At 53.3% G+C, this 23,478-nt stretch overlaps 2 protein-coding genes across 3 annotated transcripts in view; both read left to right on the plus strand.

The window, feature by feature from the left end:
• The first annotated feature begins 244 nt into the window (after nt 1-244).
• On the plus strand, nt 245-17,589 carry LOC112106621 (glyceraldehyde-3-phosphate dehydrogenase 2). Of its 2 annotated transcripts, none has more exons than XM_026658630.2 (11): nt 245-319; nt 8,808-8,933; nt 9,711-9,807; nt 11,528-11,634; nt 13,190-13,280; nt 13,578-13,696; nt 14,172-14,253; nt 14,366-14,517; nt 14,892-15,054; nt 16,603-16,700; nt 17,362-17,589. In XM_026658630.2, exons 2-11 carry the CDS (start codon nt 8,905-8,907, stop codon nt 17,432-17,434), a joined length of 1,011 nt encoding a protein of 336 aa, XP_026514415.1. In that variant the 5' UTR covers nt 245-319; nt 8,808-8,904; the 3' UTR covers nt 17,435-17,589. The 2 variants fall into 2 exon arrangements, with proteins under 2 accessions (XP_026514415.1, XP_026514416.1); XM_026658631.2 differs by having other exon boundaries at nt 298-342.
• A 5,608-nt stretch (nt 17,590-23,197) lies between these two features.
• TMEM147 (transmembrane protein 147) overlaps nt 23,198-23,478 on the plus strand; it is a 5,149-nt gene continuing 4,868 nt past the window's right edge. Inside the window, exon 1 of the mRNA XM_026658629.2 lies at nt 23,198-23,264. The gene's annotated coding sequence lies outside the window, so the exon portion shown is untranslated. The remainder of the gene's footprint in view (nt 23,265-23,478) is intronic.

Consider the following 23,478-nt stretch of genomic DNA (forward strand, 5'->3'; position numbering starts at 1 on the left):
GGAGGAGGCGCGTGCCGCGGCGGTTGGTAACCGCCAGCACGCCTCGCGACCACGCCATGACGCCTGCGCAGTAGAGGCCACCAGATTTTTCTCCCCCCCCGCCCGCTTTCCATCGCGACGGTTTGACCTGCACGCGCTGTGCGGTTACTAAGGCGCGCGCTGGTCGGGAAGGGCGGGGCGGGGACAGCGCGCGCTAGCGAGTGCGGGGCGTGGCTTGGCGGTGAGGGAGGCGTGGCAGGGGAGGGGCGGGGGAGTATATAAACGGGCGTTTGAGTGGCTGCATCTTTCGTTCGACGCCATCCAGACCCCAGACCCCCTGGTATGTGGTGCGGGGCGCAGCAGGTGATGGGGAGGGGATGATTCCGGGGGGCTGGCTATGGGGTGGGGGGATGTATATGGGGGGATGGATTTGGGGCATGGGGTGGGGGAGATGAATATAAGGTGGGGGGCAAGGGATGGACCTGGGGGGCTGAGTGTGAATGGGAGGATGGCTATGGGTTGTGGGGCTGGATGTGGGGGAGGGGCTGGATGTGGGGGATGGATATAGGATGGGGTGGCCGGATATGGTGTGGGGGGGCTGGATGTGGGGGAGGGGCTGGACATGGGGGGCTGGGTGTGAATGGGAGGATGGCTATGGGTTGTGGGGCTGGATGTGAGGGGGGGATGGATATGGGAGATGGGGGGATGGATATGAGAGACGGGGGGCTGGACTTGGGGGGATGGATATGGGATGGGGGTGGCCGGATATAGGATGGGAGGGCTGGATGTGGGGGAGGGGCTGGACATGGGGGGATGGATGTGGGGGGGGGCTGGGAGTGGGGGGGGGGGGGGGGGGGAGGGGGCTGTGGTGAACAGCAGGGCTTTGGGGCTGGATTTGGAGCAGTTGGTGGCTGCATGGGGTGAGGAGCTGGGGTTAGATGGGGGGTGATGTGGAGAGGGGCCAATGGGAGGTCTGAGGGGCAGCATGTGGAGGAGTTGGGAGGGGGGTTAGTAGTGGCAGAACTGGAGGGGCTGTGGGGCAGGGACTGCAGCTGTGGGGAGCTGGGGGGTAGAGGATGCTGCAGATGGGGAGGAGGCTGGGGGGGGGATAGCTTGGGGCACTATGTATATGCAGGGAGTTGTGAGGAGGGGATGTCGTGTCCAGGGGTAGGATGGGAGTGGAACAAGCATCTAGGGTGAAGTGTAAATGGGAGAGGGCCCAGGGGTGTATTGGGGAATGGGGTGGTGGGGGTTCCCTGTCTGGTAAGGGAGAGATGCAGCTCTGAGGTGGAGGTAATCGGGGTGCCCTGGGGTGGGGAGGGGAGTGCAGGGATCTGCTTGGGGAGCAGTTCCATGTGTTTGGGGCAGTTTGAGGGGGTGATGTCTGCAAAGTGGAGTGGAGGGGAGGGGTGGGTGATGATGCAGACTGTGACCTGATGGTGCCTTTGCACCATGGATCTCTCTAGAAACATGGCAACATCAGGGGAAACTCCAATCAGACTCTGGTAGCATCACCTCCCCTCCCCCTCCGGGCAGGGCCCGGCGGAGCGGGATTTACCTTCTGGTTACCCCCTGCAGTCATGCAAGAAATATGTCCGTCCTTCTGTGGGGGATGGGCAGATGCATTGCTCTTCCTTTGGACCACCCATCGCCTCCCCATGTGGGAGATCTTCTATGGGCAGAGTCTCCCTGCTGATCCGATCAAGTGGGTTCTGTGCTGCTTAATTAAAATAGAATCCACTCAAAATAGACTAAACCCTGGGGCCACAGCTGCATCTCCTGTTTGAGGCCTCATCCCTCCAAGCCTCTCTTATATGCCTGATTGGAGCTGTCTGGACACCCCTCCCCCCAACCCAGCCCAGAGCACCTCCAGGGAATTTACCTTGCTGCTTGTTCCACGTCTGGTGGCCCTCTGCTCCCCTTCCTGTGCCCTGCCCCCTCTGATATGGGAAGCATTTTATTGCTAGCATGCTTGTCCTTCCAGTTGCACGCCTAAAATCCCCTGACCCTGGAGAGATTTAAACTGCTTCCTTCCCAACTGTAATACTTCCAGTGAGATTATATTGTTCCCCTCCCTCCATGTGATCTAGGTGGGGGTAACAGTTGCACAGGCAGGAGATGGCATGCTCCCCACAACAAAATTGCACCTGCATTGGAGAACAGACTGCAATATTATTGCCCAGCCTCTGCTGTATTGCACCACTACCGATGTCACATGCCCCTCCCCTCTGCAGAAGAGGTGGTCTCTCCCTATTAATTCATGTATGGCATCTAGCTTAAAATCAGCCACTGGTGGGAGGGCGAGAAGCAGCTCTGTAATCCTGCTCAAGACTGACGGTTACAATGCTGATCTGTTGCAACCTAGTGTAGACAGTGGGGAGAGAGTTGTGTGCTCTATCCACTAGGTCCTGCTACTTTGGGCAAGTCACTTCCCCTCTTTACCCTCCATTTCACAGATGGGGAAACTGAGGCAATTTCTGTAAAGCACTTTGAGATCTACACTTGTATTACCTAGCAGTACATCAGGCCCCTGAGACCCAAGTACATTTATAGCTCCTGTCCAGGGAGGCACTCTTGCCTCTGTCAGCATCTGCAGCCAGCAAGCTGTTCTCTCTCTGGCCCCCTCCTTTCAGAAGAAAAAGGGGGTGTGCATATAGCGCATATTTGTGACCCTCGGCCGTGGTGCTGAGTGAGTATCTAAACTGAGCAGACTTCCTGTCTTTGATTGCTGGAAGTCTGCCAGAGGTGGAACTGGATGCGTCCTCTGGCGTGGGAAAGCAGACACCAGCTCTTGTGCTTGAGGAAACCTAGAGATCAGAACAAGTACCAAGGCAAGTGCCACTTGTCTTACAGAGGCAACGCGGGACTAGTGGTGAAAGCAGAGGGCGTTGGGTGGCTTGTGTTCTAGTCTATTGACTCTTCCAAGGTCATTTAATCTCCCCAGCTCTCCATTCATAAAATGATGCTTGTAAAGTCCCTGAGGTTTGACACCGGGTATCCGTGCCTGAGCAAAGATGGCAGTGTCTGTGGCGTGTGCCTAATGCGTTCTCGTCTGGTTTTGGCGTTCCGCGTCCTGACCTTTCAATGTCACTGCGGTAGAGTGCCTGCAGTGGGGTGGAAGTAGCCACATCTTCCTTCCACCCCCCCACTCCCCCCCGCGGCCAGTACAGACCGGCCAGCTTATCTTGAATCGATATCCGGAGGAGTCGGAGACTGTGGAGTACTGAAGCAACAGGATGACTCAGTCGTATGCCATTAGTTCTGTTAAAACCTTAGCTGGGCTGGTGCAGATGTATGCCTTTAAGATCCCTTAAAAAGCAGCAGAGGGTCCTGTGGCACCTTTAAGACTAACAGAAGTCCGTTAGTCTTAAAGGTGCCACAGGACCCTCTGTTCCTTTTTACAGATTCAGACTAACACGGCTACCCTCTGATACTTTAAGATCCCTTGTATTCCTTTGTGCGTAGGCCCTAAAGCATTGCTACGTATTCCCCCATTCAGTTGGGGCAACTGTGAAAGGGGCCATGGTGATGGACACCTAGCACAAGGGGGTCCTACTCCATGAGGAGGAGTCCTAGTTGCTATGGTAATACAAATGTCTGATCAGAGTGTGCAAGGATACAGAAGGGGTTCTCATGAGTCATGCCAAAATGCAGACCTTCCTTGTGTGTGGCAAGCGTAGCTTTGCAATGATGCTGCAGAAATGAGCGATCCAGTCCTCTTGTGTCTAGAACAGCACGTCCTCTGCACCTTCTCTTCCTTGGGCAGCACAGCCATTGGGTTCAAAGCTGCAGCCATCTTAGGCGGCCCTTCCTGCCGCACTTAGCCCATGTCTACACTAGCGAACTTACAGCAGCACAACTGTACTGATGCAGCTGCGCCCCTGTAAGATCGCTTGTGTAGCTGCTTTATGCTGACAGGAGAGAGCTTTCCTGTTGACATAATAAAACCACTTAAATGAAAACCACCGACCTAGCACTGTGCATCCAAGTTTCACTGGCATGAGCACTCGTGTTGCTCAGAGGGGTGGTTTTTTCACACCCCTGAGCGACATACGTTTTGCCAAACAAGTGATCGTGTAGATATGGTCTTAGATTTCAGGACTAGTAGCTGTGGCGTGAAAGAGCTGGCCATGGTCTCTCTGCTGTTAATGGAAGTGATGCTTCCCCCAAAATGCAAGTGGGGTGTTGGGAGCTGATCCTCACGCGGTGCTCTGCTACAGAGTCCATCTTGCAGAGCTGGCCATCTTGAAGCGAAATGCCATCTGCTGCCTAAATATTTTATTTTACAACCTCCTGGATTCTGATGGGGGGGGGGAACAAATTCTACAATAAATCCCACCCCAGCTTTGCAATCGGAGGTCTGCAGTTCTGAGTGCACCCACGGTTGGCTTAATTCTTTGGTGGTGGCTGGATATTAGCGCCGCATCAGGGCTCAGGCCAAACCCTCTGCCTACCTGCATTGATCTGCTGCATCTGTGGTTAGCTGTCAGACTAGTTTTTGAAACCAAACAAGGCGATCAGCTGGCTTGCCTATAATATTTCTGGGTGCTTAGCTTTGCTCTGCAGGCCCCAGTCCCTACTGTGATTTTTGTGGGGCAGAGGGGTTGGCAGCATGCAAGGCCTAGACAGTGCCGTTAGTGGTTTGGGTAGGTAGTGGGGGTCAGGGCGTCTGGACTGTATTCAGTCAGTGCTAGTGATTTCTGCCTTAGTTTCTTGGTATGTGACTTAATTGATATCTGGGGGGAGTCTGAGACTGTCTAGTGCTGAAGCAACAGGATGACTCAGTCATATGCTGTTAGCTCTGTTAAAACCTGGAGTCCAGTTAAAATGGGGAATTCACCCACTCTTGTACAGATAGGGAAACTGAGGCACAGACCTGGTGTGACCTTGGACAAGGTCATGCCAACTGGTACCAGAACCTGGGAACCCTGATTTCCATTCCCTTGCACTAACCCTTGTCACACTGCTTCTGTATCTGAGGGCGGCCTGGATGAAAGAGGCTGTCGAACTGAGGGTTGGGGATGAGCGCTACTCAAACTGCTTGCCAAAAGCACTGGTCCCTGAGACGAAGTGACTTGTGATACATGAATCGCTTGCTCTTCGGTGGGTTTTTTTTTTTTTGGAGGGGCAGACTCCAGAGGGATTTCTTGGCTCTCAAAAGGCTCGGGCTCAGTGTAAACACAAAGCGGAGTGCTCTCTTCTACCCCAGCGGGGTCTCGTGCCAGATTCACCTTTGCCGTTTGACCTTGTAACTGATGTCGTGGAGTGGGGCCTCTGGGAATCTTCTGGTTGATGCTATATTCTGCGGATTCAGATGCAAGATGGTGGATGGCAGCATCATACAAGGATTTATAGCTGATGGAAGCAGAGGGCTATGTAAATGCGCCTAGCAAAGTACTTATGTGATCAGGGGCTTGGGGTGTTGTGTATTTCCACTACTTTAGGAGGCCTCATTCTGATACGCCTGCCTAATCACCTGGCTGCTGGGCATTAGCTTCCACTTACATTGCTCTGGGTCATGAAAGTGCATGCCCCTAGCGCAATTGACATGGCGGCATCTGAGTCTGCAGGGGGCCTGAAACAATAGCGTGGCGGTGCAGGGGTAATGTCTCATGCATCTCTGTGTTGCATTAACTCTGAAACCTGCTCTGGGAAGGTCCTAGCTGGCTCATCCAGTCACAGTGTTGGGAGGGGGTGGGGACTCATTGCTGCTACCCCATCATGGATTGGGTTGGGGTCCATGGAAAGGGCCCCCCCACAGAATCCTCTCCTCAGTTGGAGGGGGTGAGACCTCCCTCAAGGATGCCCCCCAACCTGCCTGAAGCCATGGAACAATGGGAAGGACTTGAGCCCTGAATTGTCTTAGAGGTGAAATTGACTTGATCAGGGTCAATTAGTCACGTTGGCATCCTAGGTCTAGGCCTGTGCTCGACCCACAAGCCCTTCCCCTGCCTAGCCTCTGCCTGCAATCCTCTGCTGGGCTGACTTTGCCCTGACAAAACAGAGGCCTCCCCTGAAATCATGGAATGTAGCTCCAGTAGCCCATCTCTGGAGGCTCCATCTGAATGTGCTTCATGCACATAAACACGTGAGTAGCCGTTGCAGGAGACGGGGGCCCAAGTGCTGCGCAGGATCAGGGCTGGTGTCCCCATGATGGGACTAAACCAAGGTCAAAGGAACTGAAAGTAAGAATGACTTCACTGTCTGGGTCCTTTCTCTGAAAGAGACCCGCACTAACTGTTATAGCAACATAGAGCTCAGTATAGCCAGTGATTACGTTAAAGATCAGTTTTAAAAAGTGTCTTGAACTCGCTGTTTTCAGTATCTCCAGTCAGTAGCTAGGGCAGCCAGCAAAATGCTGCAGCGTTGTAACTCTCCGTTGAGCCAGGAGTCAATTGGATCATCTGTTAGTGTCAAAGTTTTCAGGTAAGCTCTGATTTAAGTGAATCTTAGTGGGAACTTAAATACATGTGGGCCTTACGCTGGCCTTATGAGACTGTATATTTCTGGGGACTTGCTCTCCTTTATAGCTGCGTGTAGTGATGAGCAAATAACTGCAGCTTCCCTTTTAAACTAAGATTTGATCAGCCTTGGTAGGAGCAGATAGTGACCTTCAAAACGCAGAGCAGATCTGCACTTTAATCTCTCAAACGACTTGATCCCAGGAGATCAGTTCCCAGGGTAAATTTGCAGGGCTATTCGGTAGACGATATTCTATGTATTCTGGTAGCATCTAAGCCCTTGAAGCATGGGCCTCAGTCTCTGTCCCAATCTGGGCATGTCTACGCAGCACTCAGAGGTGTGACGGTAGTGCATACAGCATTGATAGGGCCCTACCAAATTCACGGTCCATTTTGGTCAGTTTCATATTATAGGATTTAAAAGTCATAAATTTAATGATTTCAGCTATTTAAATCTGAAATGTCAGTGTTCTAATTGTAGGGATCCTGACCCCAAAAAGGAGCTGGGGGGGGGTCCACAAGGTTATTGTAGGGGGGGTTTGTGCTACCCTTATTTCAGTGCTGCTCCCTGTAGAGCTGGGCCCTCAGTCAGCAACCGCCAGTCTCCGGCTGCCCAGCTCTGCAGGCAGCAGCACTGAAGTAAGGGTGGCCTGGTGTGGTATTGCCACTCTTACTTCTGTGCTGCTGCTGGCAGGGCACTGCCTTCAGATCTGGGCACCTGGCCAACAGCCACTGCTCTAGCTGCCTAACTCTGAAGGCAGCTCAGAAGTAGGGGGGGCAATACTGTGCCCCCCCCCCCCCCCCACAACTCCATTTTGGGTCAGGATCCCCAATTCTAGACACGCTGGTCTTCCCCGTGAAATCCCTATAGTATAGGGTAAACGCACACAAGACCAGATTTCATGGTCCGTGACGTGTTTTTCATGGCTGTGAATTTGGTAGGGCCCTAAGCATTGATCTAACTAGCTGAAATAACAGCCGTGAAACCTCCGCGTGAGCTGGGATCCTGTGTATGGACTCGAGTGGCTAGTCTGTGCTGCGTCAGCTTTGCGGCTGCTGTTCATCACGCGAGCTAGATCAGGTAGGCCTGCGCATGCTGCAGTCACACCTCTGATTGCAGTGTAGCTATACCCAGAGTAAAGCAAGCGTCTTCTTGTCCAATGCAACAGACTCCTCCAGTGGGGCTTTGTTAAAAACTCTGGTGCACGAGTCCGCATAGAATCCAGCTCATGTTTCCCTAGCTGTACCTGCAGGCTGACTAGTGTAACTTTACCTTACTGGGGAGGGCTGATAGCCGGGACTGATAGACACAAAGGAGGCAGCATCTTGACTACAGTGTCACTTTATTTATAGTCCTGTGCCTCATTGTGGATTCATCAACAGGGGGAAACTGACAAGGAGCTGTTCTGCAGAAGCTATTCTGGATTATCTCTCTGTGAAGCTACTCTGGAATTGGCTCCCTGGGGGGACATTTCTGGAATAGCTCCCGATCTTTAAATTCACACCCTACATTATTCTGAACCCACTACCCCTGTCTGGACAAGCCTCAAGACTCCTGCTCAATACGCAGTAGCCCCTGGAAAGCAAATGGTGTTAGTGTGTTGAATTTTGTTGAAACCAAGGCCTTCAGGGCACACAGATTGCTGCTCTTATGGTGCATAGCACAATGGGGCCCTGTTTTTGGATCAGCCCAAGGCACTACTGTAAAACAGTTTGTGTAGCAGCATTGTTAGTTAGGTGCCTTTGACTGGATCACTCGGATCTCAAAGGTTAGAGCAGAAATAGAGGGACCATGACATGGGTAATGAAAATGAAAGGATTGGGACTGTCCCTTTTGGGTGCTGCCATTCACCTTCTCCCCTGTGCGAACAAGGGGAGTGACAGGCAGCACACTTAGAACTGATCAGATGTTTTTGTTCCATGCTTCTGGCCTGCGCAACTCAGTGCCACAAGAGGTCACTTTGACCAAGAGCTGAGAGGGATTCAGAAAGGGCGTAGAATAGCCAGAGTTCAGAAACCCTCTGAAAATAGGATTTTGGAAGGGATGTAAACCCTCAGACTTCAGGGCATAAGCCTCAACCTCTAAAGGAGGTCAGGAAGACACTTCCTGCCATGGGCAGGCTATTCCATCACTGCCCTCGAAGGGGGCCTTTCTTGCACCTTCCTCTAATGAAATTCGGACAGGCCATGGTGGGAACTGGGATACTGGTCTGGATGGACCCACTGGACTGATGTAGTTGGGCAAATCCTGTGTTCCCAGTTGCTCTAAAGGAGCTGTGGTTTTCCCTTGCAAAAAGGCCTGTCTGTTGTTATCTTTATACTGGCATCTGCCCCAGCCTCTGCTCTGATTCCTCCTTTTCCTTCCAGACTTGAGGTCTCCCAGTCCCGAAAACCGTCCGTTCCGGAGAAAGCACCAGAGAAAGTTGAGGAACCGGCTCCAGTAGAGAAACCAGTAGAACCAGTCATGGCTGAGCTCACTGTTGGGATTAATGGGTAAGGCCCCAAACTCCCCCTTATGCTGCCCACAGGGCAGGAGTTGTAGCCCTCTGCTACTGTGGCACAGCTGAGGCTGCCCAGCGCAGCAGGAGTGGAAAGTTCTGCTGCGTGTAGTAAGAAGTGGTGGCCGTAACAGGCAGCTATGCTCAAATCAACCTTGCGGTGCTTCCACTCATTTTGCAAGTCACTCGGTGACTCCCTGTAGCTCCAGTGGCTGGGAACGCACCCTGCAGTCAAAATAGCACCTGGCTCTTTGCCCCTTTGGTGTCACCAGAACCACACTTACTGGCAGCCATCTTAATTTCAAGGAAGAGCCCGGCTTACTCATAGCAGTAGTGGTGTTGAATGAATGACTGAGCCCAAAGATGCAGTTCTTGCTTTTAGTCAGAGGTGACTTCAGGGGTCACCAGGCTGTCATCTTGAAGCATTTAACTCCTCTGCAGCTGCCGGATTGATGTCAGGGGGAGTTCATGGAGCAACTTGTTCCAAGGTGGTTAGGGCGGCTGGCTCGTGCTACTACCAGATCAGAGCTAGGGGACACCACTAGAATGCAAAGCTAAGGGGGTAGCTTAATGTCCTAGTGATTGGACAGTCGTGGGGAAGCCCTGCTGACTGAGCTCCCATTGGCTGCACTGTGAGTATGTGGGGGGGGGGGCTCTTAATGGCTAAGGAAGCTCAAAAGCCAGCATGGAAGAGACGTCCCTTCATGACTAGCTCCCTGGATGGGGACTATGGCTACAGGAATTGATCTAACTACTAACATTCCTGTTCCAGATTTGGCCGTATCGGGCGTCTGGTCCTCCGAGCCTGCCTGGAGAAGGGACTCAAAGTGGTGGCCATCAATGACCCCTTCATTGACCTCAACTACATGGTAACTTCACCACCCCTCAATCCAATGGCCAAACTATCCTGCCTATGACACTCTTCTGCATGTCTCAGAAGCTCAGACTCCCAGTTAGTTGTCCAGGGACACTGAGAATCTCCAACCTCAACCCTATGTAGATAGTGATTGCGGCATGGGTGGGATGGGCCAGCTGGCACATCAGTGTGTGATGGGAGCTGCGGACCTGGGGGCCTTGTTCAGCCTGTGACTGGCTTCCCTTGAGTGCAGCCTGGAACTGGGGTACCGCTGAGCCCTCTGACATACCAGTCTGGGTCCCCTCTCACACTGAGACTGTACCAAGCTGCAGATCTTTCCCAGTCTTGCACTGACACAGACACCTACACAGGTAGGGACTCACCCAGATGCAGTTACATGAATGCTTCTCCTCAGCCTCTCATGAACTAACAATAGAGGCTCCACCCAGCGTCCCCCAGCTCCACAGCCTAGGACCCCAGAGCTGTACTGTCTTGGCCTAGTCAGAAGCCTGACGGGTAGAAGTTTATTACCCAGTCTGCCCCCTCTCAACGTGGAGAGGACAATGCACCATTTTTTGTTCCTGAGCAGATTCCCCAAACACTTCTAAAACTGTGTGTTTTGCTAGGTAAAAAACATTTATTAACTACAGAAAGATTTTAAATGATTTTAGTGAGCGTACGGATCAAAGCAGATTACCTATGAAATAAAACAAAAACGCCATCTAAGCTTTATAAACTAGATAGGATTTGAATCAAGGAGTGTCTCGCCCTGTTAGCTAGTAAAGCAGGTTACAGCTTTTGCATACACAGGCTGGAATTCTTCTGTCCTGCTTGGGATCCCTTTCCCCAGTTCAGTCTTTGTTCCTCGGGTGTTTTCAGGTGTTGTGTTGTGTTGTAGGGGAAGCCAGGCAAAGTGGTGATGTCACTTCGTCTCTTTTATAGCTTCTTCCAGTTTGCTAGAAAGATCTTTGCTCATGATGTGAGGGTCTGTGCCCCTCCTTCCCCCGCCCCCAGCATCCTCCATTGCCTACGTGCTCCCTCTGGGAAGCCTCTGGTCGTAAACAATTCCTGAGAGTCCCTGGGCGTGTGGATTCCCTTAATGGGGCCATTAGCACTGTCTAGCTTCTTCATTGTTGTCCCTGAAAGCCTGTGTGTGGGTGCTTCCAACTTCACAACAGAGCAAAGCTTCCTAGCTCCCCATACAATGACAGCACAGCCAATCCAACAGGGTATTAATGTTCAACAGATCCAGCCTTTTAAACTGATGCCTCACAAGGCAGACTTTGTACACAACATGCCATATTTATATCCCCATATAGTGAATATGGGGTGCACATGGTCACACAGCCATGGCTAACTTTCCTTTTGTCTAGGACCCATCCTGCAGTCACTGTTGGGTTTGATTGCTCAGTGCTAGGACTCTAAAGGCCCCATACCCCTTAGCTTTCAGGGAGCTCGGCTCTTCTGCCCTCTGTGCTGATGCCCCCTCGTTCAGTGTCCTCCTCTGGATCTACTTGGAGGATAGTCTTAATGCTCACTGCTCTACCGCACAGCCAGAGGTTTGCTGCTGATCAGTCCCCATCTTGAAGAGAACTGGTCACCTGCTTAACCTTTTGCAGTTGCTGGAAGCGGAGTTGATCAGTTAGGGAGATTCCCCTGCTGAATGACAGCAGTTGCCTAGGGTAACTCCACAAAGGCTTGGGCTGCTAGGCTGACGCGCTCTCCCCTCTCAGGTGTACATGTTCAAGTATGACTCCACTCACGGGCGCTACAGCGGCGAGGTGAAGGCTGAAGATGGCAAGCTGGTGGTGGACGGCAGTGAGATCTCGGTGTTCCAGTGGTGAGTAGGGGGAGCTGAATGGACCTATCCTCCATGACCCATCAATGGCTGTTAGCCAGCATGGGCGGGGATGGTGTCCCTAACCTCTGTTCACCAGGATGGATCACTTGATTACCTGTTCTGCTCATTCCCTCTGAGGCATCTGGCACCGACCACTGTCAGCAGACAGGATACTGGCCTAGATGGACCTTTGGTCTGACCCAGTCTGGCCATTCTTGTGTAGCACAGGGTGCAGCCTGGCACCTCATCACCTTGTGCTCTGGATCTTGCCAGCTAAGCAGGGGCCAGTCTGCTCAGCACTGGGAGGGGAGACCTCTGAGCCAAGTGGATGGTGCTGCAGGATGGGATGGTCCTTCAACAGTGGATCAGTGCTAATGGTTGCCAAATTGCTGGAGGGCTATCTTCTGTTGGCTAGCTGGGGAAACTGAGGCACTGAGCATTGCTTCCTGACAGCCTTTCTGCACCATGGTGGCATCACTCCAGCGTTCTGACTGTTAGGCTAAAACTCCTTCCCACAGTTTCAGCTGGCTGTAGTAAACTTCCTGTACATAGTCTAGGACAGGAAGCTAGCATTGGCATTAAATCAGCTGCCATGTGCCACTTCAGAGGTGGTAGCATTGCAGTGTACAGACAGCAACTCCTGGACACCGCATCCGTCAGCAGTGTCTAGAGAAATAACCGCTTTCCCATATAGCATGTCCAGCTACTTGAGACTCGTGCCAGTCTAGCAGAGCCCAGATGTCCTAGTTTGCCTCCTGCATCACTAGACCTGCCTGCTTCACTTCAAGACGTGAATCTGTAGTGTAAAGGAGACACCTCCCCTGACTCTGAAGCCCGTCGGGTTGAGCTGAGAGCATGGCTAGCTGGAAATGTCAGTCTGGCTTCATGCCAAATCAGAAGTGATTGGTCTCAGTACAGGGTGAAATTCTCTGGAGATGAGAAGTGCCTTCTGAGAATCCAGCACAATTTAGGAGATGAGCCTAGCATCTAGCGGGTAAGAGCCAGGGGTCTGGACCTCTGAAGGATCATGGTAGTGCGAATGAAGGGATGGTGAGTGGACCTGACAGATGTATGCAGTGATCTCTAGGTACTTGTGTGCAGCCCATCATTGTGGTGTCTGCCTCCCAAGTACTAATGGGCTTTTTTCCCAGCCCCCTGTGAGCAAGGGCAAATAGTTTCCACCCAACCTGTAAATCTGTACTGAGTCACAGATCTAGTGCCTGGCTGCTCAGGGAGTCTGGGGGAGCTGGGAGTTGAACCTAGATCTCGAGTCTCTGTCCAGTGCCTTGAAACCAGAAGACCAGCCTTCCTCCAGATTGCTGATGTGTCTCCACTCAGCTGTATCTCTAGGTCACCCTAGAAATGACAGATTGTCAAAGGAAGAGTTGGGTGCCAAGGGGCTGGTGTATCGGGGTCCTTGGAGGCTGGGGTTCCACACCACTCCCTCAAGCTGTATGGAATTGGGACTCAGCCCTCATCTGGGCTTGAACATGTGCATTGACCTGGAAGTAGCCGGCCCTTGGGGGCAGTAACCCTGGTCTGCTGTTTGTTACAGCATGAAGCCCAGTGAGATTCCCTGGGGTGACGCAGGAGCTCTCTACGTTGTCGAGTCCACCGGAGTCTTCCTCAGCATTGACAAAGCTTCGGTGAGTGTCTGAGCTACCTAGCTTGGTACAGGAGCTGCAGGGCCCATATCTGACTGGCATGTGGGGCTCAGTCACCTGCTGGTCATCCTTGACTGGGAATTCAATGAGAACCTGTGGCTAACAAGCTGAGCCACTACAGGGCTGGGATGCCATTCTCCTGGGCAGCCTTCATCCAAGACCTTGGTATGATGGAGTCATCCATCAACACCTAGGTCTGCTAGTGCCTAACTCCTCAGATGATGTTGGCCTGGCCTTCTGCATAGCAGGATCCTCCGTGATTAGCCTCCTCTTCCACAGTCCCATATACAAGGTGGAGCCAAGCGAGTGGTGGTGAGCGCCCCCTCTCCCGATGCTCCCATGTTCGTCATGGGTGTCAATGAGGACAAGTATGACCCATCCAGCATGACAATCGTCAGGTAAGACCTGCCTCCCCACAGTGGACAATGGGATGGGACGGCTTTCTGAGTTGCTCCCCAGACTGGCTTGGAGTGATCTCCTGAGTCTGTCTTGTACGTGGCCAAGGAGAGATGAGGGTATGGATCTGCCATTCAGAATCAGAGGGATGTTTGAGAGCCTCCATTTTGGGGACATGTGCCTGAGGAAAGGGCCTGAGACAAGAATTTAGCCACTTGTGCCATACAGTTGGGAAGCAAGAGGCCTATAGACAGCTTGTGCTGGAAGATTGTCCCCTCAAGAGGAGGGCAGGTGGGCTTCCACCTTGACATGTGAGCGAAGACTATCCTAATTAGCATGGTTTCTATCGTCTCCCCTACACCAGGGAGAAATGGAGGTGGTGATGGGAATGGGAACTCGGCTAGGCAGGCTACTGGCACTCCTCCAGTAGCAGGTGTTTCCTAGACATCAGTCTGTCTCCCTTCCCTCCCCATGTAGCAATGCCTCCTGCACCACCAACTGCCTGGCACCTCTAGCCAAGGTGATCCATGACAACTTCGGCATTGTGGAAGGACTCATGGTAAGTCTCCTGTGTGCTGTCAACCCCCAGCAGCTTGCCTGTGTGCAGGAACAGGTGACTGTCTCTCTAGCTTCTACCACCTCATAACCATGCTTCTCCTCTCGACCTTCAGACCACGGTGCATGCCTACACTGCCACACAGAAAACTGTGGATGGACCCTCTGCCAAGGCCTGGCGCGACGGAAGGGGCGCCCACCAGAACATCATCCCAGCATCCACTGGTGCTGCCAAAGCAGTTGGCAAGGTCATCCCAGAGCTGAACGGGTACGGGCCATGTCTCAATGAGCAGGCAGCAGGAGAGGTCTCTGGCCTAGGCCTCCCAGTAGCAATCCTGCCCCAGGTGGCTGGGTGACATCCCACAGGCCGGATGGTGGCTGGGAGAGAAACTCTGGCTCCTAGAGGTGGCCATGGGGATAGGCAAACTACATCTGTGTAGAAGCTTGTACCATTCATGGTGTCTGACAAGCTAGCAGTGTTCGCTAAGCAAAACCCAAAACACCACATCTCTGTTGGGAGGGTCTGGGGGTCTCCCTTTGGGGGTCCAATGCCAGAACCACAGACTGGTCTTCTAGAGCATCAGTCTTGCTCACAGGCTGTCCTACCTGGCTCTCTCATTGGCTGAACTTCCTTCCTCACAGGAAGCTCACCGGCATGGCGTTCCGTGTGCCTGTCTCTGACGTCTCCGTCGTGGACCTAACCTGCCGCCTTGCCAAGCCGGCGACCTATGCTGAAATCAAAGAGGCCATGAAGAAGGCTTCCGAGGGCCCCATGGCTGGGATCCTGGGGTACACAGAAGATGAGGTGAGCAGGGAATGGGAGCGGCCATCTTGAGTGCTGGCAGCAAGGTTGGGCTCAGGGTGGGGAGGCCAAAGCAGCATGGGTGACATGCTGAGATCTGAGCTGTTACCCATGCTGACCCCCAGGCCTTGCTAGGGGGTGCTCTGATGCCAGAAGTGGGAGTGAGTTAGTGCTGATGGATACACCAGAGCAGTGCTGTGCGGAGTGTTACCGAAGCAGAAGGACCTATCGGGCCCATCTCCATAGTGTCTGGGCACCTCACCATCTTCCACACATTTCTCCTTGCAACACCCCTGAAGTATGAAAGAGCTTTTGTCCATCTTACAGATGGGGAAACTGAGGCACATGGTGTCTGGCCCAGCTGGGAGTTGAAGCCAGGCCAATCCCTCTAATCACTGAGCATCCTTCCCCTGAAGGTGGTCTGTGATTAGGTGCAACAGACCCTGGCTGCTTGGAGTAACTAACCCTTGGTGAGACCTGAACAGGGGTGGGGGTGACCCCAATACCCTAGCCAGACTCCTGCTTGCTGAGCTCGTTACCCTCCCTCTGCAAATCTCAGTACAGGTTCACTTCCTCTCTCAACTGGTGCCCACATGCAGCACATCAGCCAGTTGCCTAGTCTGAAGGGCACTGAAGATGAACCATGCTAATGAAGCAGTGTGATGTTAGCAGTGCTGGCAGAACCTCCTTGGTAGGGAAAACGCTGGACGCAGATGACATCAAGCGTTGCTTCAGGTTGGGCCCAAGTGGAGGGGAGCACATAACAAACACCAGCTCTGTATCCACAGAGCTGTATAGGGCCTGCTCACGGGGGCAGCACGCTGGTACGCATTGGCCTGGTGTGTTGCTACTGATTCTTCTAGGCCTTCTGGGGACTGGCCATTCAGTGCTTTAGCTGGTTGCATGAAGGGATCAAGAAGGAATTTTTGGATGTAATCTGGGCCTTCTCATTTCCTCTGAAACATCAGCTGGGGCCAGAGAATCCCTTTTGAATGCCTGCCTGGCATCATCACATGCTTGGGGTCAAACTGATGATTGCATTTGGGGTCAGGAAGGAATCTTCCCCTTCCCCAACTCCATCAAATTGGCAGGGACTTACATTTTTCACCTTCCTCCCCAGCATGGGGCATAGATCATCTGGGCAGGTCTTGTCAACCCAATTCCCTGCCATGGATGGGACCTCAGGCATTGGTGGCATCTCAGTCTCTCCTATTCTCTGCTGGTGGCATGTAACAGTTGAGTCTCCTGAGGACTGAAATGCTGTAGTCTGTCTGAAGTCCTTGGGTTGAGTATGGGGGTAACAGTGACATTCTGTGGCCTGTGCTAGACCAATGGTAAGACTAATCTAATAGTCTCAGCCTTCAGCCCTATTAAATCTTGATGTGTAGCCTATGGTGCAATCAAAGCTGCTTCTGGGGACCTCTGGCCAAGGGAGGCAGGCCTCCTATTGAACTGGCCCATACACATTCCTCCCCCTGCTCCTGCATCTCTCTAACTAAAGCCAAATGCCCCCAGTAGCCAATCCTGATGCATGCCCCCCCTCACTTGCAGGTGGTCTCTTCTGATTTCATCGGCGACAGCCATTCCTCCATCTTCGACGCTGGAGCTGGGATCTCCCTCAATGATAACTTTGTGAAGCTCATCTCCTGGTAAGGCCTGGCAGAGGAAGGCCTGGCTGCACTTGGTCCTAAGCAGAGGAAGGGGCCTGAAAACCAGCCTCTCTTGAGCATGCTGGATTCCTCCACCCCAGCCTTCTAGGAGTCCAGTGACCACTCTCCAGAGTGGGTCAAGAACCAGCAGGTTCCATCAACTGCATCTCACTTGCCTGGCATGAGGCATCTGGGTTCCCCCTAGCCGTAGAGTATGCTTGGAGCACCTTAGCCTAGTCCCATGCACAAAGGGCCCCTGTAACCCAGCTGAAGACCTTTGGGTGAACGACTGGCTAAATCTGAGGGTTCCAGTCCAGATCTAGTGAGGTCACTGGCCCTGGAGCTAAGCTCCAGGTGGAGAACAGGGGATCTGCCAGAGATCACACAGGAAGACTGAGGAACAAACCCAGATCTCCTGAGTCCCAGTCAGTGCCTTAAGCACAAGGTCCTCTACTACCTCTGCCACCTTCCAACCATCCTCGATTGGTCCAGAGGCCTATAGGCAGTGGCATGTGGCTGAGGCAATAGGGATGGGAAACCAGGAGCCCCCTAGAGGTCGTGTGGGAACATCCAGTTGGGAGGGTCTCCTTTGTGGTCAGGGTTGTCCACTTGGTGTGTGAGGTGGCTGAGAGCTGAACTTGTCCCTCTTCTCTTCCCGTAGGTATGACAACGAATATGGCTACAGTAACCGCGTTGCAGACCTCCTGAGTCACATGTACACCAAGGAGAACTGAGCGCCTGTCCCACATACATTCCAGGCCATCTGAAGAATCCGCCTCACCCCCCTCTAGACATATTTGGCCACGAGATCCATCCTATCTTAATGCTTCAACCACACGGCCCCAAACGCTGCGCCTCGTCTGTCCCCGTAAACCTTCGTGCGTGTCCGTGTGTGAATCCTGCTCTCACAGTGGCCTGCGTGCGCCTAACCAGAAAACTGCACCAACGCCTCCCCCGGGGGAAGGAGTCTAGCCCTGGGTTAGTAGTGGTCTGTGGCGGTAGTGTCATTGAGATTTCATAAGTGTTGGAAATAAAAGCCACTTAAAGTTGCGGAAATGTGGGTGAAATTGTCCAGATCCTTTATTCCCACCTGCTTTTGAAGCCTGGGCCCAAATGCGATCATGGCTTCAGAGCTAGACTATTTGTGTAGTCCTCAAGGACTGCAAACGTGGTGCAGTAGCACCTCATCTCAAACAGTGCAGTAGTGCCAGGTGCTGCACACATGATACCTGCCCCAAAGAGCCAAGCCTAAATACATGAGGGGAAACTGAGGCAGGGCCTAGACGGGGCCTTAAGCACAAAGTAGGTCCTGAAGAGGCTCTAGCAGGGTCTTGATCTGCAAACCACATAGCTGCAGGTTTTTCATGGGGGGCAACCTCTCTAATTGCTTGTTTCTCTGCTGAATGTTTGTCACCTGCCTGTAGACAACCAATGGTCCACGGGATTGGGGTCTGTATTGACAGCTGCTGTCTGGTCTTTTCTCTGTGCAAGGGGTTGGACCAGATCTTGGTGGCTAGGGCCAAGGGTGTCCTACCATGGTGGGGTGGAGAAATTAAAGCACTGCTGATAGTGCAGCCTTCAGGTGCTTCATAATGACCTCCTGCTAGAGCCTGGAGGCCGGCAGTCCCTACCTCCCCAGCCAGGGCAGGGGCTTGTCCACACCTGATCTCTGAATGGAGCCATTCAGGGCCTTGTCTCGTTGCTCGGCAACAGTCCATGAGCTGTTGCAGATTCTCCATAAAGGTCTCCATTATGTCTAGCTTGGCATGTCACCATCTTGGCAAAGGGCCGTTCTTGCCCAAAGCAGGATGCTGGGCCTTGACAGCAGCTGGGCCCCTTGCGCTTGGTGTGTGCTTTCCTAGCATGTCCCCTCCAGAGGCTGGGGCACCCACATGCTGAAATGCCAGTGCTTGCCCAGAAAACACCCCCTGCTTCTAAACTGTAGTGTCGGGTGTAGCCGAAGCGCTGTTACCAAAGTGTAAAAGGGCCAATAGCCAGCCTGTGCCCCCTGGATCACAGCCTGCAGCACCTTTTGAAAACAGCGGCCCAGACGTGCAACCCTAGAGTCTTGATATCTCTGCCTTTCTTGGCTGCTGCAGAGTAATTCTACTCTAGCAGCCCTCACTGTAGTAGGCACTTCAATACCCAGTATGACCATGCGGTCCATCCAGCCCAGTATCCTGTTCTCTGCCAAGGGCCAGGAGCAGAATGAACAGAACAAGGCCGTTCCAGTGTGATCCATTCCCTGTCCAGTCCTGGCTGCTGGCCATGAGCTTTAGGGACACGTAGAGCATGAGGTTTTGTCCTGGACCATCTTGGCTAAGAGCCATCGATGGCCCTATCCTCTGAACTTAACTAGTTCTCTTTTGAACCCAGTTATAATTTTGGCCTTCCCAGCATCCCCTGGCAGTGAGTTCCCCAGGCTGGCTGACTGGTGGGTGAAGGAAGTATTTACGCTTATCTTACACCTGCTGCCTGCTCTCTTCATAGTGACCGCAAGTTCTTAGTGTTGTCCCCGCCCATAACTCTTCTCCACACTGTTCATGATTTCATAGATTGTCATATTCCCCCTCAGTCACCTTGTTTCTAAGCTGAACAGTCCAAGTGTTTTCAATCTCTGCACCCACAAGCTGTTCCATATCTCGGATCATTTTTGTTGCCCTTCTCTGCAGCTTTTTCCACTTCTAATTTTTTGTTTTGAGGTGGGGCACAGAACTGCCCCAAGTATTCAAGGTACCATGGATTTATAGTGGTGGTATATTTTCTGTCTTACTGTCTCTTCCTTTCCTAAGGGTTCCTAACACTTGTTAGCTTTCTGACAGCTGCTGCCATCAGGGGACCATCCCCAATGCCTACCTGACCTTTCATGAGCAGTGACAGCAAGTGAGACTCCATTTTGTAGGCAGCGTGGGGAATGTTTTCCCCTGTGCATTCCTTTGCCTTTATCAAGGTTGAATTTCACTTACCCTGGTACCTTAGAGACTAACAAATTTATTAGAGCATAAGCTTTCGTGGGCTACAACCCACTTCTTCGGATGTATATAGAGTGAAACATATATTGAGGAGATAAATATACACACAGACACAGACACACAGAGAGAGAGAGAGCATGAACAGGTAGGAGTTGTCTTACCAACTCTGAGGCTAATTAAGTAAGAGAAAAAAAACTTTTGAAGTGATACTTAATTAGCCTCAGAGTTGGGGTGTGTGTGTGTCCCCGAAGAAGTGGGTTGTAGCCCACGAAAGCTTATGCTCTAATCAATTTGTTAGTCTCTAAGGTGCCACAAATACTTCTGTTCTTTTGGTGGATTCAGACTAACACGGCTGCTACTCTGATACTTACCCTAGTGTTACCTAGTGCAGTGATGTCTCTTTGTAGCTCTTAATCAGCAATTTTGGACTTCCCTAGCCCGATTAACTGTATTGCTTGCAAACTTTGCCACCTTGGTCTTTACCCCTTTTCCCAGTCAGCTGGGAATACGTTGAACAGCACTGGTCCCCGTACAGATCCCCAGCGTTCACCACTATTTATTTCCTGTGATGGTGAAAACTGACCATTTATTCCTAGGTGGGGGTTAAAAGATAGGAAACAGTTACTGATCCGCTCAGCACAAAAACGCAATCCTATAATCTAACTATATAAGGAAACTACAGCTGCTACAAAGCAACAGTGACCCAGGAGTGACTCATTGTGGGTATGGCAACCTATGCACCTGGATAATGTGGCTCTGGGGCTGGCCTGGGGCTTACAGTGGGGTCTGGTTTGAAAAATGTAACTAGTAGGTGATGAAGGCTGGCAGCAGAGAAGGGGGGTGACAGCTCCCTGAGGGTAGGGGGCACACAACAGGCCAGGAACAGCCTTGGAAGAGAAGACAAGTAGCTGGTGGTTGAGGTGATAGAGAAGGGGAGTCAGGAGTGGGGTAAACCACCATAGCTCAGATCTATTACCCATGTATGATAGAAGGGAAACTGAGTCACAGAAGGCAAAGGGCTTCTGGAGGATGGGAGTGATAGTGGGGCTTATAAGCTAGATCTCTAAAAACCCCATCTGCTGCTCCCCACACATCCATTCCCCACAACCCCATCCTCCTTACCCACCGGCACTTGCTTTCACTGCCTGCAACATCCATTTACTTTCCCTTAGAAGGGGAAGTAGCAGCAGTTCCTCCTGTGTGTGAAACTCCTGAGTAACCCAGCATGGCTGGACCTTCCCCCTAACACCGGCGCCTTCTCCGGGAGGGAGAACACAGGCTGGGGTTAGCAAAGCCCTCCTGCTCTAACCACTAGACCCCACTCCCTTCCCACAAGTGGGACTAGAACCCAGGAGTCGTGGTGCCCAGCTTCCCTGTTCTAACCACTAGACCAGTCCACAACCCGGCTGTCCTATTATTTTCCTCTTCAAATCTAGGCCAGGTGAGCTGATTCAAATGGCAACCCAAGGCTGCCCCCCAGTGGCCAATGTGGCTATGAGGGGGAGGAAGAGCCCCTTCAGCAAGGTCACCCTGCGTGGCATCAGCCCTCGGCTCTCAGGCTGCATGTGATCCACTTAGGAGCTGACGTCAGCGGGAAGCGAGGCTGAGGACACTAGCCAGGGCGTGTGGAGCAGTGGCGGGGACGCGGGATGCAGAGACGGCAACGCGGGGCCTAGCCTCAGACCTCTCAGCCGGTTGGGAAAGTCCAATGCTAGCCGCCAGCCCTGTAGCGCCCGTGTGAAGCTGCAGTGGGGTGACCCGGCTGGGGCATCGGCATCCTGGGGACTTGGGTTCTGGGAGCAGTTGGAGGCTGCAGATGAGATGCCAGTGGGCCGGACCTTGCCCAGACACAGCGAGAGACAGACCCTGCCCCAGCTGAGATCAGGGCCCCGTCGTGCCGGGCGCTGCCCAGACACAGCGAGAGACAGGCCCTGCCACAGCTGAGATCAGGGCTCCGTCGTGCCGGACCTTGCCCAGACACAGCGAGACACAGACCCTGCCCCAGCTGAGATCAGGGCCCCGTCGTGCTGGGTGCTGCCCAGACACAGCGAGAGACAGACCCTGCCCCAGCTGAGATCAGGGCCCCGTTGGGCCGGGCGCTGCCCAGACACAGCCAGAGACAGACCCTGCCCCAGCTGAGATCAGGGCCCCGTCGTGCTGGGCGCTGCCCAGACACAGCGAGAGACAGACCCTGCCCCAGCTGAGAGCAGGGCCTTGTTTTGGCACTGCCGAGACACAGCGAGAGACAGGCCCTGCCCCAGCTGAGATCGGGGCCCTGTTGTGCCAGGCACTGCCCAGAGCCAATCCCTGGCCCTAGATGTCACAATCTCCATAGAAAGGGATGATTACGGTGCTCATCGTACTGACAGGCAAACTATGGCCCCAAGAGATGCAGTGACTCTCCTAAGGTCACAAAAGCAGCCTGTGGCAGAACTGAATAATGAACCGAGATGTCTGAATCCAGGGTCTTAACGTTAGCACCACATGGGGGGCACCAGGGCCAGCCAGCTGCCAGGGGAGAGCCCCCCACCCCACCCCCTGCAGCACAGCGCCCCCTTGAGCTGTGCTGGGACATCAGGGGCAGTCCTGACTGCCAGGACAGAGCCTCCCACCCCACCCCCTGCAGCACAGAGCACAGACATCGGGGCAGCCCTGACTCCAGCTAGGGATTTATGGCAGCCTGCTGGGAGGGATCTACTTGAAAAGAGTCAGGGCATGGATCTAACCAGAGGGGCAGTGGCAGGGGACAGTGCCTCTGCCACCCTCCCATCCCGGCTCCGGATAAAGGGCTCAGAGAAAATCCCAGCCGCTTATGCAATGGGATTAGGCACAAAGGCAGGGAAACCCTTAGAGCCGCGGGATGCAGCAGTGAGGAACATCTGGCCAGGCGGCCCTGGATTGAGCCACTTATGGGGGGCGGGGGAAGGGGAAATGATTGTTTAACCCATTATTGTCCCCTGGATCTGGCTTCCACAGACCCCTTTAGCTTCAGGATGTGGAGTGTAGGCAGAATTCGACTCCACTTCCAGTGCCCGGGATGGAACCCAGGAGTCCTGGCTCCCAGTCCCCGCCCCCCCCCCCTGCTCTAACCACCAGACCCCACTCCCTGCATAGAACCCAGGAGTCCTGACTCCCCCTCCCCTTCTCAAACCAACTACACCCTACTATTATTAATGCCTCCCCATGCATGGTGGGGATCTGAAGTCCTTATTGCTGTGCAAGCTGGCTGGAAGACTACAGCTCCCATAGTGCACTGCTGCCAGGGCTTGCTGCATCACGGGAAATGTAGTCCAGTGAACGAGTGACTACAACTCCCATGCTGCCCCGCTCGCCATACTGGGTGCACAGCCTCATGGGAGATGTAGTCCGATGGTACTGTAACCGTGTCTGATTCCCATAGTGCTTTGCTCCCAGACCTGCTGGGTGAGCGTTGCATCATGGGTGTTGTAGTCCAATTACCCAGTTAGGCCAATAGAAAGGCTGGTCCAAGGGAAACTAGTAACTACAGCTCCCAGAGTGCACTGGGGCAGGGCAAGAGTCAATCCACCTTGCTGCTCATTGCGGCGCATGTGCTAGGGACTGGTGGGGTCTAGTGAGTATCAGGGGCTGGGAGCCCGGACTCCTGGGTTCTGTTCCTGGTTCGGAGGGGGGTGTAGTGGAGGGGCGGGGAGCCAGGACTCCTAGGTTCTATCCCTGGCCTGGGGGTGTGTGGGGTGTAGTGGGGGGGAGGAGCTGGGGGGGGGGGTGTCTATTGGTTAGAGCAGCGGGTCTGAGAGCCAGGACTCCTGGGTTCTCTCCCTGCCCCC

Source organism: Terrapene carolina, unplaced genomic scaffold (genome assembly GCF_002925995.2).
Source record: "Terrapene carolina triunguis isolate 2854851 unplaced genomic scaffold, T_m_triunguis-2.0 Scaffold493, whole genome shotgun sequence".
Classification (NCBI taxonomy): Eukaryota; Metazoa; Chordata; order Testudines; family Emydidae; genus Terrapene; species Terrapene triunguis.